Source organism: Mauremys reevesii, linkage group 3, assembly GCF_016161935.1.
Source record: "Mauremys reevesii isolate NIE-2019 linkage group 3, ASM1616193v1, whole genome shotgun sequence".
Classification (NCBI taxonomy): Eukaryota; Metazoa; Chordata; order Testudines; family Geoemydidae; genus Mauremys; species Mauremys reevesii.
Window position 1 is genome coordinate 135,622,580 of NC_052625.1, and position 21,410 is coordinate 135,643,989.

Sequence of the window (21,410 nt, forward strand, 5' to 3'; positions counted from 1 at the left end):
ATTAGGAAGAGAGGGTGAGATTAGGTTGGGGTTGGTTAACACGTTAGAAATATGCTTGTTTACCCAGAATGATCTCAACTATTTGCCTAAACTAGACAAAATCTAAGGATCAGATCCTCACCTGGTGCAAGCTATCATCGAAGAACCTTGAGCATCAGTAATGTACACCAGCTGAGGATCTGTCCCTAATGGTCTTCTACTTTCTTCATGTTAAGGACCCCTTTACTTCACCTTTGTGAACACCTATCTCTTGCTTTGCGTAAGTTCTCAATTAGTTTCCAACAGTAAGGGGGCTTCAAGCTAGCCACTTCTGGTGACTCTCTCTGCCTGCTCCCATTCCTGACTTATGTACTGAGACTAAATTAATTACCTATGTCTTTGTTTTAGATATGCTAGTTCCTGGGACCATTCCTATTCAATGGATTATTATTTCATTTATGTCCTAAGATTTGTACAGGAGTGCCTATCTGAGGCACTAGTACGTTTTCAAAAATACACAGATCACACAAATACTTAATGCTAGTGTATAACAGTCTAGACCCATTTAACCAAATAAACAACCAGCTGATGACACTACTCATCCCTCTCCCAATGTCTGAGAAAATAGATCATCTTGCAGTGTTTCCTAAAAGTCCGGAGTTCAGAGATGTCTTTTATAAAGGTACTCGTACCCGGGGTGTGGGGGAGGAACTGGCCTTGAGCTACAGTGGTTTGATTGCTCCCAGTACTCTGTTAAGCTGAACTCTCCTTAATGACTCTTTTCTGGATCTTCAGGACATCCACTGTTGATACCTGGTAGTTCTTATGATTGGCCCAACAGGCCTATTAGGAGTCAATGAAATAGTCAACTTGAGCGACAGTGTGAGCTGAGGCCTGTCTTAGTGCAACAGATGTGTTTGCTAACATGAAGTGTGAATTAGTGCTCAGCTTTAAGCAAGTTTCACCATTCTAATATTACAGATACAAAATGAATAGACATTGGTAATAAGTACAGCTACATCAATTTATCAAGCTGCGTAACAATAACATACTTTGATAAGACCCTGGGTAGGGCCAATTTTCAGTTGCCTTAACCCAACCTCTAAATTTGTTGGCACACACATTTCTGCGTGCTCAAATCATGGCTTTGTGTGACCAGATCAGGTAGTTGGCTATTTAGTTACCTTCTTTGCAGGCCCAAATTTGAGTTTTGGGGCACCTGATTTCCCCAAAGCATCCATACAAAGTGTCACAAGTCTGAGGCTGTTCATGAAAATTAGGCCTTTAATGGATCATCTGGGTCCACCCCCATTGTACTTTCACCTGATTAATATCCATATCGGCAATCTTTATATTGTGTTTGTCCTTTCCTGAACCAACCAGTTCTCAGTACTGCTCCACAATCAGTAAGTGAGACTCAGGGAAATATTTAGTTCCAGTGAGAGTTTAATGGACAGGTGTTGGGTGTTGAAGTTGTGGTGGAAATCTATGAGGGAGTTTTGTCCAGAGGATGAAAATATCATTGATGTATCTCAGGTATATCATTGGTACATTTGTCCCAAAATTCTTCTCCAAGTGTCCCATGAAGAGGTTGGCGTATTGGGGAGCCACTCTAGTACCTATGGTTGTTCCCATGGTTTGGACAAAGTGTTTGTTGTTGAATGTAAAATTGTTATGGATGAGGATGAAATGGATGAGTTTAGCAATGCGTTTGGGGTGGATATCTGAGGGTTGTCATTTGTTTTTGTAAATATTCGAGGCAGGCAGCTATGCCATCATTGTGAGGGATATTGGTGTATAGGGAGGTGACATCCATGGTGGCAAAGAGAGTGTGCTGAGGGAGGTTCTTAATGTTGTGGAGTTTGTGGAGGAAGTTGGTTGTGTCCTGGAGGAAGCTGTCCCTTTGTGTGGTGAGTCGGTTGAGGATGGTTTCTATGAGTCCCAATATTCCTTCAGTAAGAGTGCTGTGGCCAGATAGGTCTGCCTGGGTTCCTTGTTTGTGTATCTTGGGAAGCATGTAGAAGGTCCCTGGTTTGGGTTCGTGGGGGATGAGTTTGTAGAGTTTCTCTTGGATTTGTTTGGGAAAGGATTTGATGATATCCATAAATTCCTGGGTAAATTGTGTTGTAGCGGTCTTCTTTGAGTTCCGTATAATAGGTAGTGTCAGAGAGTTGTCAGTTGGCCTTGTTAATCTAGTCATCACTACATTAGGTGGGTTGAGGACTATGAGTTGTCAGTTGGCCTTGTTAATGTAGTCATCATGGTTGAGGACTATGATGGCGCCTCCTTGTCTGCTGGTTTGATCATTATTGTGGTTAGATTTTAGGGACTCTGGACAGATGACTTAAACTCCCTCATATATTTACACCACAATGTCAGCAACCACCACCCATCCAATAAACTCTCTTGCGAACACTCCCACACAAGCATCAACTTCCTGGATACCACAATCAGCTTCAGCAATGGAATCTTATAAACAACTATATATAAGAAACCCATGGATCATCATATCTGCCTTCATAGATTCAGTGACCACCCCAAACACACCATGAAATCCTATTATCTACAGTCAGACACTCAGGTACCACAGAATATGCTCTGAGGAGAAAATCTGGGATATACACTTTAACACATGCAAAACTGCCTTCACCAAACAAGGACACTCCACCAGAGAAGTAGATCACATCATGGAACAGGCCACCCAAACACCCTGAGAGAACCTGCTTCAATACAGCAATAAGACTCCCTTTGACCACACACCCCTAGTTGTCATCTGTACCCCACACTGGAGCCCATATGGGATATCATCCAACAACTACAACCCATACTCAATGGGAATCCCACCCTGAAATAAATATTTCTTGAATCCCCTCTTCTGTCCTTCAAACAACCCCCCAATCTTCCCAGCTCATAATCAGAAGCAAGCTCCCCGGAGACCAGGACACACCAACTCAAAGTGGCACCAGATCCTGCCAGAACACCAGATGCAAAATCTGCAGACATATCTCCACTACTACAATGATCAACACGCCCCCACAACACATCTTTCAAGATCCATGGATCCTACACATGCCTATCACAACGTGGTATATCTCATCCAGTTCACTGAATGCCCCAATAACAACTATGTGGGTGAAACCAGACAATCACTATGTTCTCGAATGAACTCACACAGGAAAATGGTAAAAGACAAAAACATCATATCACATATTGGTGAATGCTTTTCACAGAGCGATCACTCTATATCTGACTTCTCAGTCCTCACCCTGAAAGGAAACCTGCAGAACACTTTCAGAAGACAATCCTGGGAGCTTAAATTCATATATTTGCTAGATGCTAAAAATCACGGTCTCAGTAAAGACACTGGATTTATGGCCCATTTCAGCAATGAATATAACCCACTAACCTCCCTTTTTGTCCTATGACTACAGGGTATTAATGGGTCACCTGGGATGGTCCCTTAGAATATGTACTAACTACTGATGCTAAACTATCTGTTCAATCTTGTATTTAGCTGTGACACTCTTAGTACCTTTCCCAGACCTGAAGAAGAGTTCTGTGTGGCTCAGATGCTTGTCTCTCTTGCCAACAGAAGTTGGCCCAATACAAGATATTACCTCACCCACCTTATTTTTTTAAAACTGACTTACCTAAATCAATTTCAGATTAAAAAACTTGCCTTGCCTTTAGTTGACCAGCTCTCAGAATACTTAAATATGAATATTAATTCACTGAATTAATTTTAATTTGATTAATTGAAAGTGTCTCTGGGTGCTCAGTTCTGAGAGTATTGTATAACTTGGGCTTTTATTGCAACTTGCTTGGCTATTAAGCCAAATATTCTCCTTTTACCCTTAGCAAGAAATATCCTTGGTGACTTTTTACTACATGTTAATAGAGTCATTAAAATGAAGAATTTGTGAGCTGTTTCCTAAAGAGATTAGAAATGGACTGTAGTGAGAAAGTAGGTGTGGTGTCAGGGGAATATTGAACTCTGCTTCTGTCTGGGTTGCAGAAATGTGTGATGATATGAAAGAAAATGTATAGGAGTGCCCAAAAGGATTTTGCTCATTCTCTCTCTTGTATTAGTTGATCAGTATGTACAATGAGGAAATCTCATAGGCTTAGAACTAATGATAAACTGAAGTCATGTTCAGAACAGGAAAAACTGGGTTCTGGTGGCTTTTGCTGGAAAATCCCAGTACAGTGGAACAGTTAACCTGTAGACAGTATTCTACACTATGTGATATTTCAATGTTTCTAATTAACTGTACGAAGTGGTTGTGCCTCCATCAACCAGCTTCCAACATGACCACAAATGTTTAAGCTGATTTTATATTTTCCAGTTTGGAAATTACTCACAATACCCAGCACATATTGTCATAAACACCCTGCATTTCCCAGACACCCAAGGCTGCATCTGCTCTTCCCACCTCCTCCTCCGATGGATAACTCTTTTTTAAACCACCTGCTCCTGCTCCCACTGAAATTGGTGACAATAATCCTATTACCTTCAATGGGAGAGGTGAACTGTTCAATATTTACTTACAATGACTGTCACTTTCCAAATTAATTGTTCCTTTTCTCACAAGCTTCTTCAGCAAAAAATTGAAATTCTCTTTAACCTGTTGGAAGAATAATAAAGTCCAGCAATTCAAGTGAGACCGGGAGATTTTTGACTGGCAAAGCAAATTTAATAAAGACTCCTTTTAAAAGAATACATCTTCCATTCAACCAACCAAACATATAGATTGAAATACAGCAAAGTCCCTTTGAAAACATATCTCATTCAGAGTAAACCTTCACTTCATAGGAGGATAACATACAAAAGAAAACCAACCTGACAAAGCATAAATCTCTTAAATTAATTATTTTTCTGTTTAAACCATAAACCATAATACATTTCAGAGGAGAGTGGAGGCCTCTGAAACAAATACCTATTACAAGAATCATCATACTGCAGCAAAATGATTCATTTGGCAGGCTTCAGCAGTGCACAGAGTCTCTTCTTAGACAAAGTAAAAATAAAGCATAAGCCAAAGGGAATGGATAAGTAGGAAAGGTTTGTCTAATGTGTATCAGTCTTTTATTAACACCAGATCCGGTTTGCACAACACTTTGCTGGGATAATCTAGAGCCCGGATCTGCAACCCGTATTTCTGTTGAGTAGTACTTACTCCCTGAATTTCAATGATCTCAGTGGGCCTACTTGCATAACTAAGTGCTATGCAGTGTGAACAAGTGCTTCAGAACAAAGGCCAACATTTATTATTCTGGGCAGGGCCGACGGGTGGGAGGAAGCCGGTACAAATTACCAGGGCCTGGCAGTCCGGAAGGGGGGCCCGGGGCCTGGCTTCCCCGGCTTCGTCAGCCCTGTTTAGCTGGTCCGCCCTTGGTGGGGGGCCGGAAAATTTTTTTTCACTGGGGCCCGAACCCACTCTCGGTGGCCCTGATTCTGGGTGATATTCCACATTCATACCAAGATGTATATTTTACCACAGAGCTAGCTTTCCATCAGGCCAATAATCCTCAGGGCCTCAAGACTTATGCAAGCTCTTCATCAAACCCTTTTGCGGGCTACTTTGTAGAGGAGTTGGGGGGGGTCAATGTGCTGCACAGTTGTAACTTGTTTTCACCACATTCTAGGACATTAGCTTATTGCCAGTGGGTGGACAATCTCCACGAGACCCAGAAGATGCTTTCATGCCGTGGCCCCTTTAGTGACCTGCTGAAGTGGATTCTGTGCCACCTAACAAAAGGAATTGTGAAACGAGAAATGTACGGCCATGGCATCGGCCGCTTCTCGGAGGAAGAGATATACCAGCTGATGGAGAAAGACATGCGGTCACTAGCAGGTCTCTTGGGTAATGTACAACCCATTAAATTCTGCACAGTCACTTTTTGCATGATTAGATTTACTGGTAATGCTCTCTGCCAGGCTGTTTAAACATTACATTTTGTTTCCAAACTATATGTACAGCCTATCATGGCACTATCATTCCATGCCTGTCTTCCTAGTTAAGGGGATGTCACTTTTTTTCTTGCTGCCATTGTACATGTATATTGCCAAATTCTGCCACCAGAGGCATACACTCATCTCCTTTTATCTTCACTGGGAATTGTTTTTGTGTGTGTGTGAGGGCAGAACTTGGCCCAGGGCTTTTTAACAGCAAATATTTGTAAAGCTGGTATTTGAAAATCACTTGAAGGTATTATAGTTGTTTTGATGAGTTGAGAATTTGATTGACATTAACAGTCTTTGAGCAAGCTGTTTACTAACAAGTTATAACTGTTATTCAGTTGGCATTCAAACTGGGAGTTGAGCTGCTGGTGAGACATGGGTTTGTACTGTCAGAGTGATGGTGTAAGACTTGTTTGTACCCGGATCGGTGGGTAGTGATCGATCTATCAGGGATTGATGTATCGCGTCTCATCTAGACACGATACATCGATCCCCGAACACACTCCCTGTCTACTCTGGAACTCCACCAGGGCGAGAAGTGGAAGCGGAGTCGACGGGGGAGCGGCGGCTGTCGATCCCGCGCCACAAGGACGCAAAGTAGGCAATCTAAGTTGATCTAAGATATGTCGACTTCAGCGACACTATTCTTGTAGCTGACGTTGCATATCTTAGATCGATCTCTCCCCCCCAGTGACAAAACTGAACCAAATTAGTGACCACCTTAAAAGTTTTTTGGTTTCCTCCTTCAAAAGAGCTAGTCTACACCACTCATCTGCGCTCCTTTCCCCACCCCCAGCCCCTAAGGAATACTGTTCAGTTGACTGCTTGATATAGCAGGAGTGATACTCTGTAGTAGAAAAGAAGAATTTTAGTTCCTTAATCTTATCCTTTTCCACTGTCTTCTAATCTTTCCTCTGTTTCATACGTGTATTATAAAGTTAATAGGGTAAAACTTAATCAAGTTAGCTCATGCCTAGCTGTGTAGGATGAAATCCTGTTGGAGCAATGTTAATATACAAGGAATTTATGAAATGCACATCTTTTATTTGTTAACAATGCTTTTTCCACTCTTGATTCTGTTTTTCATAACATCTTTTCCAGCTCTTTGCTAGCTTCAGCTACATCATTCTTTCTCTGGGATTCACAGTGAGAGTCATAGAATTTAAGGCCAGAAGAGACCATTAGGTTATCTAATCTAACCTGTATATTACAGGCTACTAAATTTCACCCCTGTAGCGAGCCCAATAACTTGTGTGTGACTAAAGCATATTTTCCAGAATCATAGAATCACAGAATATCAGGGTTGGAAGGGACCTCAGGAGGTCATCTAGTCCAACCCCCTGCTCAAAGCAGGACCAATTCGCAACTAATGTACCCAGTTTTGATTTATAAACATCAAGAATCCACCACTTCCCTTTTCAGTTTGTTCCAGTGATTAATCCATCTCACTGTTAAAAATTGGTGCCTAATTTCTGACTTGAATGTGTCTGGTTTCAGTTTCCAGCTCTTTTAGGGCCTGCTAATTTTAAAACTTTTATCCCTAGTAGAGGTTGTCTAGCATCCTCTTCACTGGAGATGTGTGGAAAAAGGGAATTCTGTTTTGAAGAGGATTTCAATATTTTGAAATTTAGTTTAATTCTGACTGGGAAATTTTGGTTTCATTCCCTGGCTGAGTTCCATCAGAACTTTGGCAAAATTAGACTGTCTCTAGAAAAGTTCCAATTTTGATGCATAGGCAAATTCTGAGGAGGGATTGTTTTGCTAGAATTGTGCTGACCAGCTCTGCTCCTTAGCTGGTAATGGCCTAGAAGGTTCTTCATCATTGTAATTAGTATATCATCCTCCTTCTTTCCAAATATAGAACAAAAATATTTATTGAGCACTTCTGCCTTTTCTGTGTCATTATTAACAATCTTACCCTTTCCATATAGTAATGGATCTATACCATTATTAGGATTTCTTTTGTTCCTAATATACTTAAACTCCCTTTGCCCTGCCAGCCCTGGATTTTCCCTGTTGTCGTTAGCTTCTCTTATCATTGTTCTGCACCCTATAACTTCTGATTCATATTGATGCTATCTTTCTTCTCTTTTCCCCATTTGTTATATTTTGCTTTTTTTATTTCTAATTTCAGCCTTCACTTTGCCACTGAACCAAGATGGGCTTGTAGCCAAAGTTTTCCTCTTTCTTGATTTTGGAATTATGGCTTTTTGGCCATTTGATAAACTCGTCTTAAAGAGCTCCCAATTTTCATTCACATTTCTGTCTGAATTTGTTCTCCCAGTCATTTTTGCCCAAATTTTCCTTTTGAAGCATCATGAGTGTGTGTATTTCTGGTTGGAACTATCTTCTGTTTGCCCATATTGAATGCAATCAGGCCATCATCACTGGTTCCTAGGCAACCGCAAACTTCCAGTCCAGTGATTAATTTATCATAAAGAAGTCCAAAATAGTTACCTTATGTTGGATGCAATACTTTTGGTGTTAGAAAAATTATCATCTACAATTTTTTCTACTAGCTATGTGAGACCTCCATCATATGTCTTCCAAACTGTGCTTCTCGGGGTGTAGTGGTGGCAATATTACTTCTTTCCAAAGAGTGTGTGTAGAGGAGATCTTAGCAGATGTGCATTCACTCCTTCTGTGGGACTGCCACTAATTGGAAAATCAAGTGATCAACAGGGATCTCCTACAATATTCTGCATTCCTTCCAACAGCTGGACCACTATGTAAAGATACATCTGGCCTTATTTGCAGAGATTCACAGCTCCAGGAGCTGATATTGAAGACAGCTGCAAATCAGGCCACATGTAAATTAAATTAATAAGCAAATTAGAATTGGTTGAACTATCCATTTTGAATTTAGCCCTTGTTGGGTAGCTAATCAGTTGTAAACTCAACCCAACTTTCTGGGAATGAATTCATTATTCATAAATGGAGGAAGGATGGTTTGGTGGCTAGCAGAGGACTTGGGTGAGTATCTTTGTTTGTGAACTAGTTGCTAGGATTCATTTATTTTTCCTAAAATGGCTTTAATTTGTTTAGCAGGTTTGTGGTTTTATAAAATAAAGCAGTGTCTCCCTCCACTTCCCCCAGTTTCAAAATGCTGTTGGGTCATTCTCTGCAATGGAATGGCTTTACTTTCCACATTGTCTTGTCATATATCTGAGAATGATACATTTTATAATATGCCTAGGCACAGTGTGCTGAATTAAGTGCTAGTCCTTATTTCCTCGTTTATATAGTTTGAAATCAGACCCATAATCAAGCAATAAGGCTTTACAGACACTTCTCCTAGCTTATTATTGCAGATCTTGGGTAATGTAATAAGTAAGGCATCAGTCAGAAGCGCATGTGAATAGCTGCTTGAGAAGCACAATAATCCTTGGAAGTGCAGTGTCAAATATCTTGTTGTAAAAGTTTATTTATAAATAAAAATGAGGCAAACTGAATTTATAAATAAAAAACAGTCAGAGCTTGAAATTACGATGACTCTGGGTAGCCAATCAGAAGACTCTATTTGTGATCTAATCTTCTCTCCTAAAACTGGTTGATCACCTTTTTGGTTTGTTTTGTTAAAGTGTCAGTATACCAACATGATAGCAGAACACACTGAATGTTTTTAGGACACCGGCGGTCTGCATGAAATTTGTATACTTAATAATGAACAGTGTGTGACCCAGGGTGCCTATGGCAGCCCTCACTGAAAATGCCAAAGTCAGGGCAGGCTGCAAAAGGGAGGGCAGATATTCCCAAAACTAGTGATTAACACTGAAGTTAAACTCACTGACGAGTCACAAACTGTACCTCTGATCCCCCACACTGGTTATCAAGAAGCAAAGAAAGAAAGGAGAAAAATTACACAGCCCCCTTTATTGCATTCCAGTTCTCTGGCTCCCAATCAGCACCTAGGTCCAGTACAGTGAGAAGTTATTTAAAAACTCTGCTCACTATACACAATGTTCTTCTGACCCCAAAGAGCCAGCCATGTTACCAGGTCAATATTAGTTTGGATCTTATCCAAAATACCACACTGCCAGCCAATCGTGTAGTGTCTCAGACTAAAGGTTTAATATAAAGAAAAAAGAGAGAACAAGAAGGGAGTTGTTAAATGATAAAGCACTCAGATATATACAGAGACTTTGCAGTCTATATATCAGGTTCTGAGCAGTAGTGGTGAGTTTGCTGGCTTGAAAGTCCCTCTGGAACACATCCACAGCTTGGATGGGTCTGTCTGTCCTTTGTTCAGAGCTTCAGTTTGTTGCAAAGTTACTCCAGAGGTAAGAAGCAGGAATGAAGACAAAATGGAGATGATGCAGCTGCCCTTTATATTCCTTTTGCCATGTGGCTTGTACTTCCTGTGTCCCAAACACAAGTTTCACAGCACATGGCATGGAAAAGCCTTAGGGTTGTCTGTTCACACGCATACCACATGCCTTGCTGACTCATAAGGTGTAGTCCCTGGCCTTTCAATGGGTTCATTGTACAGCTGATGGGCCATCGAACAAGCTAGGTAGTGCTGATGCCAATCTGTCTAGGGGTGTCACCCAGAAACACAGCACAAGTTTGGAAACACAGATATAACCTACATATCTATAACTCACAGTACAAAGGTGATACAAACATATAAACAAGATTATCATATTTAGTGAATTGTAACTTTTCCAGGGATACCTTACATGGTGTATCTGGTAAGATTCATTGCACTTGTATAATATTGGTATCAACAATATCATAAAGTGTCTCCCATATTCCATACAGTGTCACACAGAGAAACACAGAAATTTACATAGTAGTTAAAGAGCAACATAAAATACTTTATTGGAATGGTCTAATATCACTGGGTCAAATTTTGGCCCCCCCATTTGTCTTGATGAATAGTACCTTGCTCCCCAGGTGTTATTCCCACTAATTTTAATGCAGTTATTTGTGGCCCTGGTCAACGATAAGGTGTCAGAATCTGGTCCTTTGTCTTTACAAAATGATTCTCCCTATGATTGACAAACCCTATCTAGGCTTAATTTTTTTCAGCTGATACAAGTGTCATTCAGGCACTACAGCACTGGGAGCCATATAGGCGCCTAGACAGATAAATAGCACTGCTGCAAGAGTTCTCCTTAGCGTGTGGATATCTTTACATAATCACCTAGGCTGGGATTTTTAAAGGTGCATATTGCAGTTAGATGTCCAGCTCCCAGGAAATTCAATGACAGCTGCTGGGTACCTAACTCCTTAGGCTCCTTTGGAAAATCCAGTCTTGGAGGCTGATTGTGTCTGCATCTCTACACAGAGGAGACCCCCTACATTGTGGCTTATAACCCTCCTATGTGAAGGGAGGCTCAGCTGTCTTCCCAGCAGCATCCGCCCCCAGACTTCAAAAAAGGTTCTTGGTGTACTGTCCCACATGGAAGAGACATTCACATTCTGTTGGTCCACTTTGTAATGGAGATCCTCCTTTAAGAGGCAGTTGTTGCTAGGGGCTGTGTGTGGGGGGCAGGGTGGGGAGACAGTTCTGAAGATCCAGAGCTCCTGTGAAATCATAGGACCCCAGTGCAAAGGGTCCTGGCCTCCTGCTGATTCCCTGGGGTAAAGGGTATCCAAGAGGTTTGCAGTCTAACCAGAGGTGAAAGTAAGCTGGTCCGGTCCGTTATGGCGTACTGGCAAGAGCCAGTACACAGCCGACTGTACCAGCAGGGGGCAACTTCCCCGGGCTGGCAATTTAAAAGGACCCTGACCTCTGGAGAGTGGCTGGAGCTCCTGGCCCTTTAAATTGCCACCAGAGCCCCGCTGTCGGAGCCCTGGGGTAGATGCGGTGGCCAGGAGCCCCAGGGCTCCAGCAGCGATTTAAAGGGTCTGGGGCTCCCGGCTGCTGCCTCAGCTACCGCTACCATGGGGCTCCGGCAGTGATTTAAAGGGTCCGGGGTTCCCAGCTACTGCAACCGAAGCCTCGGGCCCTTTAAATCACTGTTTAAAGGGCCCGGGGATTTAAAGGCCCCACCCCTTCCGGTTGAGGCCCCGCACTCCTGCTCAGGAGCCTAGCCCTGCGTACTTGTAAGTCCCTTAAGTTACTTTCACCCCTGAGTCTAAAGCCATAGCATGTTCCATAGAGGTGCAATTGCCCTGACCCTTACAATTCAATAAAAAGCTCTACCGGATTCCCTACCTATCTTCTCCCTTCCATGAGTTTTCCCACAGGAGGGGGCAATTGGTTCTTGGTTCTTAATTAGAAAAACTCAGGGCAACAGTAGGAGGATTAAAGTGCTGCCCAAATCCTAATGCAAAGTGGCTGCTTATCTTGAGTTGATTTTGAGACTGTTACAGATCAGATTACTTTGGAGCCCCTTTTGCAGCATGACAAATATGCACTGGAGCAACAATATTTATTTTTAGCTCCAAAAATAGTTTCCATAAAGGAATAACTTGGCTGCTGCCCAGTCTCTCTATGCGGAAGGGGTGGAAATATTTACCTTGCTTGGTTTGAAGCTGAGCTTTACTCCTCACCTGGTGTCAGAGTAATATTGCAGCGTTCTGAAGCAGACTTCAACATGTGTGTGGTGTCAGTAAGTGCATGCATAGAATAGGGTTGAAATCGAATTTTATATAGCCCCTTTTGTACTGAAAATATCCCAGAAGGCCTGGCAAAACAGCAGATTAGTAAACATAACAGTTCATGCTTAACTTTGGACACCCAGGATTAGATCGTCAATGGGTGTAAATCAACAGAGAGAGATCAATTTACACCACATTAAGATGTGGGCTCAGAGCTTTTTAGTCAATTTTTCTTATCAGAATTTTCTTCTGCAGTTTTCAGAAAGCCCTTCCACACAGATTACTGCCTGAGATGCTACCTTTATCAGAAAGGTGGTATAGTTTGTGATCTGCTGTATTGTCTATATATTTTAGGTATTTAAATGGCCCACATTATCAAACTATCTTAGCACTGATCTTTAATGAATGTATCCTCACAAAATGCTGGGAAAAATAAGGAAATAATATTAGGTCCATTTTACAGATGGGGAACTGAAGCGTAGAGAGATCAATGGTGGTATCCACAAAGGGACTTTAGTAGATTTCTGTGATTTCTTTTACAGTTGCAAATGAGCAAGAGATTTTAATGAATCTGTTAACTGGCCACCCAGCTGTTCTCAGCTGGCAGTTTACCACAAGCATCATGGCCAAGGTGGATTCTGAGTAGGGACTTGAGGGCACAGGCTTTGAGTCAGCACAGGGAGCACATTTCATGCTTATGGGGCAACAGGGAAGTAAGTGCACTGGTGATTATGGGAGGTGAGCACTCTGAGAGATGCAGTTTCAATTACCTTTGTGGGGCAGAGTGGTCTCTCCTTTTATTGCACTTGTCCTAATCCCGGTGGAGAATTCTGTTTCTCTTCTTTTTAATTATCTAAAATCTTAAAGGAGAAGTTCTCAGGGAAATTCTGATGGTCAAGAATCAGGTTTCTTAACATCTCTTGGGGCTAGATCAGGGATCAGCAACCTTTGGCCTGAGGCTCGCCAGGGTAAGCACCCTGGTGGCCTGGGCCAGTTTGTTTACCTGCCGCGTCTGCAGGTTCAGCCGATTGTGGCTCCCACTGGCCATGGTTTGCCGCTCCAGGCCAATGGGGGCTGCGGGAAGCGGTGCATGCCGAGGGATGTGGGAGCCGCCATCGGCCGAACCTGCGGACGCAACAGGTTAACAAACTGGCCCGGCCCACCAGGGTGCTTTCCCTAGCAGGCCGCCTGCCAAAGGTTGCCGATCCCTGTGCTAGCTTGATGAAAGCTAGCATGAGTATAAATTGTAGTGTAGCTATGATAGCTTGGGCAATGCTGGCATGGCTCACCTGTGCCAATATGTACTCATGGAGTTCAGGTGGGTTTGTACTTGGCACAGCTATGCTGTGCTGCAGCTGCTTGTGCTACTGTGGCTACACTATTTTATACCCAGGTTAGGTCTCAGTGATGTAGCCTGAGTATGTGTATGTGAACTGTGAATTGCCCCCAAGCTTGTTGTGTAGATGTAGCCTCAGTGATGACTTGCCTCATGGCTCTGCTGTAACGATGGCATGTTGGGAGTGCCTGCTTACACCTGAATCCAGAGTCCAAGTAGCCCATGCAGAAGTGTCAGGGGGTGTTTTTACTCCCTTTTAATCACTTCCTAAGGCATGTAGTCCTAGTCAGAGTCTTGTTTGCATTTGTTTTTAGGGATCTGAGAACAAAATTTCAGAAGAATGAGGTTGGGAACCCCATTTTCTTCTCAAATGTCTGGTATTATGCTTTAACGGTTTGAAGAGATCTGCTGAGATTTTCTGTCTGCCCACCCCCAGCTGGGAGTGCTGCAGGTGTGAGATGATGCCATTGGCAGGAGAGTAGGCGAATATAACAGTCACTACCTTCCTGGCTGTACCAACATCTACATACAGCAAGGTGGACTGATTTAAATCAAAGTGATTTAAGGATGATTTAAGCCAGCAACCAGGAAACCTTGATTTAACTCACCTTGTTTTGCATTTGCATTTGTTATTTTCCTAAAGAAATGTTGATTCTCATTGATCTGTAACCATTAAAACATATTGATTTGCCACTAGATATAGCCTTTAGACTAAATTTGGTACTCTCTTTTGTTAACCATGAGGCTGCACTATATCTGTACATACTTACTTAATAAATTATATAGCTTAACACACATTTATTCAGATTCTTAATTTTTGCATCTTATCGTGTTAGAAAATAGTGACTGGTGCATTTCTTATTTACTGGATGATGATGAAATTTTTACTCGTGACTTGTGTCAAGCTGCATTTGGACAGAAATTTGAATTAAATTAATAATGTGCAAAACCAACATTTAAGAGTTTTTATTAGTTAAATAAGTACCTAAGAAAAAAACAAGTAAGTTTATTACAATATGTTTTGCATTTAAAACTAACTGATTTAGTAAACAAAGCAAAGCAAGTATTATATATAGTTAGTGAATTGAACTGATTGTTTCTTGTCACAATGTCCTTCAAGGTTTCAGGCTTTGTCTACACTAGCACTTTTGTCAGTCAGGGATGTGAAAAAACATAACCTGACTGACAAAAGTTTCACCAACAAAAGCGCTGGTGTGGACAGCGCTGTGTTTGCAGGAGACGCTCTCCCGCCAACATAGCTACCGCTGCTTTTTAGGGGTGGTTTAATTATGCCGGCGGGAGAGCTCTCTCCCAACAGAATAGAGCAGCTACATGGGAGACCTTACAGCAGCGCAGCTGAAGCACTACAGCTGAGCCACTGTAAGGTCTGTAGTATAGACAAAGCCTTAGAATTAATGGATCTCATCCTCTCACATCAAGTTTTTATTCATAGATTGGAAGAAGAAAACAAGCTTTCCTGATTTTTCAACTCCCTGTTGTTTTCTTACATTTGAATGAACTTGTTATTGAACTGAACTAGTTGAATAAATTGAAATGAAGAAAATATTCACTCTGCACCTGCAGAAGAGGCTACTGTTAGAAAAAGTTGGCTTAGCACTTCAGCAACACTTGCTGCTGGGGTGCTTGGCTAATGACTTTCTTTAAAACTTCAGCAGCAAACATCATTGGCTGAATATTATTTTTTATTTAATTTAAATGATTTTAATATGTTATAGTAAGCTTAGGCCTTAAGCAAGGCTGTCATAATTTCAAATTTAATTTTAAATACATTTTTAAAAATCAGAATTTATTAATTTAAATTGAGTATTTTCATTTAAACATATTTTTATTTAAAAAAATAAATCTATTATTTTAAAAAATAATTTATTTTTAAAAAATCCACCCTGAAATGCAGCGTTACTTCCCAGCATAACACTGTTCTGGACTTGAGCATGAAGCACAATTAAATTGTGTTCAATTCCTGGCGTTGGCAGGTAAAATGGGATTTTAGCTCAAAGTATGTAACTGTGGTGTTAGGAACAACTTTTGAGATTTGTACAAGATGGTTCAAGACTAGATGCAACGTAACTACCACAAAGACATTTGCCTCATTTCCTGCTGCCAAGAGGGATTGTTTACCTGAATGTTCTATTTAGACAATGGACTTATGTAGTAACTGGCCTTTTTACAGGGAAAAAGTGTTCAATTTTAATATTCTCTTTGACTTCTTAGAGGAAGTTGTCATTCTCTGTTGTTCATAAAGCTGCATTGCTACAATATAGGAGGCTTGAGTAGTAGAGTGTGTAGTACTTCGGAATACACTGCATTGCATTTCTGTACAGCTTTGCTTCAAGTGGTTTCATACACCTAAAGCTAGTAACCCCAACAAACCAGAGCAATGTAAACCAAACTGAGGAAGACTATCACTGAGAGGTGGGATGAATAGATTTGGATGATTCAGATCCATACAGTATTGGATGTACCTTTCCTGATGATGATTCTGAATTTTTTTTCAAAAGAATCTTCTTTCATACCTTATTGTGTTATGATTATAATTATTTATTTGTATCATAGTAGCACCTAGGAGCCCCAGTCATAGACCAGGATCTTTTGTGCTAGGCGCTGTACAAACAGAACGAAAAAGACAGTTTTGCCCTGCAGACCTTACAGTCCAAGGAATGTGACTTTTACATGTGACTGCCATTTCAGTTCCATAAGGAAATGTATGACAAAATGCCATTACTTAAGGCTAGCTCCTGCTAGTTAGGTACAGCCTGGGGAAGGGAGCAGAGCACTACAGCACCTCCCCATCAGTCCACATAGAACTGCTCTTTAGTGGCTTGGATGAAATGACTTAGTGATCTCAGTTTCATTTCTAATGAACTAGTGTCCCCATCACACTGTTGCACCATCATTGGCAATTTCAGCAGAAGGGCCAAGTGACTGAGTGGGACTGAGAATAAAATGACCTATTAATCCCCCTGGATTTGAAGTCCAGATTGTAGGGCATTTCTGGGACAGTGTAGGGAAGCTTCCGCTGCTCCTTCCCGTGTTGTGCCTGATGTGTGGATAAGCAGAAGAATTTGGACTCCAGGACTGTCATTCTGGTACCCTTCGCAAGCAGTTTAAATTGCTGTAAAACTTGTGGCTGAAATGGGGAGGTGTTTGTGAGATCTAACAGTACTGGCTAGAGCCAGGCATAGTGTGAGTAGGTATTTTGCAAACTTACTCACCAGTCCAGGGGCATGCAGTAGCCTGGAACTGCAACACACTTAACTATTCCAGCACTAGGCCTCTTTTGAGCAGAAGTTGCCAATCATACCCAATGGGGTGATGATTTGGATTTGGACAAATATTAAGTAAGTGCTTGGTTGAAGTCACCCACTCTCATTTTCACTTATAATCTGAGGAAGGACCTGAAACCAGATCTCCACTGGTGAAAGACTAGTGCAGGATACCCATAGGCTGCCATGGGCATCCTTTCAGCAAAGATGTTAATCATGGATCAGCTTTGATTTTTTCCTGACAGGTGGAAACCACACATTCCACCACTACTGATAGCATAGAAGGCCCTGAATGCAGAAAAACCGACTCGGTGTGTATTCTCTGCATGCCATGGTGGATTCTGCTCCTCAGTGCATAGTGGGTGGCAGAAAGAAGGGGAGCAGACGGCCTGGTGGTTCTGTAACACTATACATCAATTAGCCAACTGACTTGCACAGGATTACATAGCAGTAATGGAGTCCATCCCTGGGAACCTTCTCTGTGCCCAAGCCAAAATTTGGCCCACATGCAGTTGCTAAAGCATAGATCCCAGAACCGGATATTTTTGGGAAGCATACAGGTTGCCAGTCAAATCGTTTCAGTAAGACACATGTTAAAAGATGCAATCCATATTTATAGTTGTGGGAGGTACCTGCAGGTCCATAACTGTTCACCATTTTACCATTTACAGGTGACAAGAAGTACATCATGGGACCAAAGCTTTCCACTCTCGATGCCACTGTCTTTGGGCACCTGGCTCAAGCAATGTGGACATTACCAGGGACTAGACCTGAGAGACTAATCAAAGGTAAGACAATCTTAGAGATTTGGACATTTCTTTTGGTAGCATTCTCTGCTTGTAGGCCTAGGGCAGGCTTTCAGGGAGATCTCATTATAATATGCAAGAGAACATTGTCAGGATCATATCACATTTAAAGACAGAATGAACCTAGAAATTCATCTAGAGTGTCCTGTCTTTTGATGTACTCTGTAATATTGTTTTTCTATCCAAAGGTGCCTTCATTTCCTCCCATGAAATTCTTCACATTAGTTTCTCCTGTTGCTGTACTTGGTAGCTTACACGCTACAGCACTCTTTAAATAAATTTGGCCTTTGCTCTGTTAATTAATTAATGTTTGCAAAGTCTTTGATAATGAAATCATTATGGGCTAGATGCTGCCTCTCTTGCTTACACTGAGTAGTATCATATTCTGCAAGTAGTCCCAGTGAAATCAGAAACTTAATGACTACTGCAGATACAAGAAGAGGAAGGAGACCATCTTGACTTTTGGATCCCACCTTTCATTGGTAAGCTGAGCACATTTGATCTGGAGTCCTAGACACATGATACATTTGAAGGCTCCCCCATCCCCGAGCCATTTAACATAAATTTTCAGAGCAAAACTGCATATTAAAAAAAAGTGATAGACTATAAGGGGGGTGTGGCATGAAATAGTTTTAGTAGAAGAAGAATAGAATCTGGTCCTATATAAGGGCTAAATATTATAATAACAAATTTGGAGGAACAGAATCAAATTTAGAATTTTAAACACATTTGTAAAGAGTTTTGAGATCTATTGATGAAAAACACTGTATATAAGAACTAGGTATTATTATTGTTATTATATGCTTCTATTCTATGACTTTGATCTCTGAAGGATCTCAGGCAAAATCTTAGAGGACCCATGAATTTCAAAAATTAGCCTTATATTGATTGAAACCCAGCTGCCCTACCAAAATAATCAGATGGACACTCCCATCCCCTACAATACTCTCCAGTCTGACTCCCCCCTAAGCAGATAGCTGCTCATGCTATGAAATACTGCACACAACAAGTGTTTTTCCTGGATGTACTGATGTGTTTTGTCCTTCACTGAGGTTTTTATAATATCTTCTTAAATATATAAGAAAAATACTTTCATTCCATCCTTCCATCCCTAATGTGTACAATACCTAAAGGTGTGCTACAGTGACCATGTAAAAATTCGGTGTGTCAAATGCCAAATTTATCTTGCAAACAGTACTGCCATCTTGTGGTCCAAACCCAAAATTTGCCTCCAATTGCACAACATTCTTTTAATAAATACATAGAATATGTATGGCCAAATTCTGTCTTTGGATGCCAGGTTTGTACAAAATGCATAACAATTTTATTGTGACTGATTTATAAAATCAGTAATCTTTTTCCTATGAGCTACATTCATGAAGATTAATTCTAATTGCTTAACTTTATAGCTACACTCATACATAATCCTTTCATTTTGACCCTGCTTACCACAGGTACATTAATCAAGTCACAACCATTTGCATTTTTCATTTGACTGAACTTGTAAATGGTACCGTTACTATGTTTGATCGTATCTTAGCCTTTTGGAAAGAGATCTCTAATGCCTCCCTGGAAACAAGCCAGAAAGATTTCTTTTAAGACAGCTCCTGTGAATTTTCTTTGCAGTGAGCATGGTCACGGGATTAATGATTAGGAGTATTTACAGTGGCTTATTTTACTATGTTGCAGGTGAACTGATTAACCTTGCTATGTACTGTGAAAGAATAAGGAGGAAATTCTGGCCAGAGTGGCACCAGGACGACGATAACACCTTGTACGAATCTGAGGAAAGTAGTGAAGCTAGCAAGACTCACACCCCATTGCAGGACTTCAGCTTTTATTCAAGGACAGAAACATTTGATGAGGAGGGGACAGAGAACAGTATTTCCCAAACCCCTGATACGGATTATACTGGACACTCTCTCTTTGATTCTGATGTGGACATGGATGACTATACAGATCACGCACAATGCAAGTGATGTATCCAAGCACTTCTCCGTTTGTGTCAGAAATGCCACTTCTTGGGACCAGTCCAACTTTCCCACGTTCATGCCAGTGTGGAAGAGATCATTGTGCTTGACACATTTCACATGCTACCTGGACTATTTCACCCTTATTTCATTTTGTAAATCCATTCAGATGGAGCCTAGGTTAAACAATTAGAACAAAAATAGGCAAACAAGAGATCCATAGGGTAGAAGGATCTTAGGCCTACATATTGCTCCCACTGAAAACAGATTCCAAAATAATGTGAGTAAACCTACCACAGGTGGAGAAGAGAGGTCACGAGAGCTGCTTACTGTTGAGTTTTTCATCTTCACAGTGGGGGGTTGACAGAAAGGGAAAAGGGTTTATTGGAATTCCCCTCTCCCTCCTTGGTAAGCAGTGATTGCACTGTATTAATGCAACAGGATGCCAGGGCAACTTTACTCAACAGCTTCTTGCACTCTGAGTGTGTACACTACGCATGAGTGTGTATTTGAGAGGAGTAGGGGTTTGGTCTCCAGTGCTTTCACAGATTGTCCATCAATAAAGGCAAGAAGAAAATGTGCTCATGCAAAAAGCAACATTTTATAATTCCTATTCTGTACAATAGCTTGAAATCTTTCAGTTTTATAACTTTTTTTTAGTTGAAAGGAAGACTTCAAAGTATTTTAAATTATTATCTAACAATCCCCTAGAAGATTGTTTAGGAGTCTTGGCTAAACCCCATCTCAGGTATATATACTCTGCCCGTCCAAATTCCCTTTGCAGTTTCAATTATGTCAAGTGTTCTTTCCACTTCCTGCTGCGAACTGTTGTTTGGTCTTGCTAGATACTGTAAAGTTAAACACCTAGAGTGCACCTCCCCAGAGTCAACTGCACTGCAGTGCTGGACACTTCAGTCTCTATAGAAGGGATCAGCAACCTTTGGCACGCAGCCCTCCCGGGTAAGCACCCTGGCAGGCTGGGCTGGTTTGTTTACCTGCCACGTCCACAGGTTTGGCCAATCGCGGCTCCCACTGGCCGCAATTCGCTGCTCCAGGCCAATGGGGGCTGCGGGAAACAGCGGCCAGCACATCCCTCAGCCTGCACTGCTTCCCGCAGCCCCCATTGGCCTGGAGCGGTGAACCGAAGCCAGTAGTAGCCCTGATCAGCCAAACCTGCGGACATGGCAGGTAAACAAACTGGCCCTGCCTGCCAGGGTGCTTACCCTGGCGGGCTGCATACCAAAGGTTGCTGATCCCTGCTCTGTAGTTTTTGTGTATCAGTTGGCAAAGTTTGCGAAGCACTTTGGAGTGCTGCAGGGTATAAGACGCTATGTAAATTCAAGATACCAGATCCTCAGAAGTGCCAGAGGAGAACTCAACATGGGAAGGCTAGGTGGGTCATCTACTTTGGGTTTAGGGCGCCTGACACACTCCCTATAACCAGGTGGGTGGGAGTGGGTAGTACAGTGGGTGGCATAGTATAGCTATGCCAATTCTTTAGCCTGTGTAGATTTCCCCATGCCA

General features: G+C 41.7%; 1 protein-coding gene across 7 annotated transcripts in view; it reads left to right on the plus strand.

Moving 5' to 3' along the window:
- The window catches only part of FAXC (failed axon connections homolog, metaxin like GST domain containing), a 58,592-nt gene extending 37,753 nt beyond the window's left edge, over positions 1-20,839 (plus strand). For all 7 annotated transcript variants that reach the window (XM_039532087.1, XM_039532085.1, XM_039532089.1 and 4 more), the window contains exons 5-7: positions 5,626-5,843; positions 17,782-17,898; positions 19,606-20,839. In XM_039532087.1, coding sequence (XP_039388021.1) covers positions 5,626-5,843; positions 17,782-17,898; positions 19,606-19,895 — 625 coding nt within the window. In that variant the 3' untranslated portion in view covers positions 19,896-20,839. The remainder of the gene's footprint in view (positions 1-5,625; positions 5,844-17,781; positions 17,899-19,605) is intronic.
- Positions 20,840-21,410: the final 571 nt, after the last annotated feature.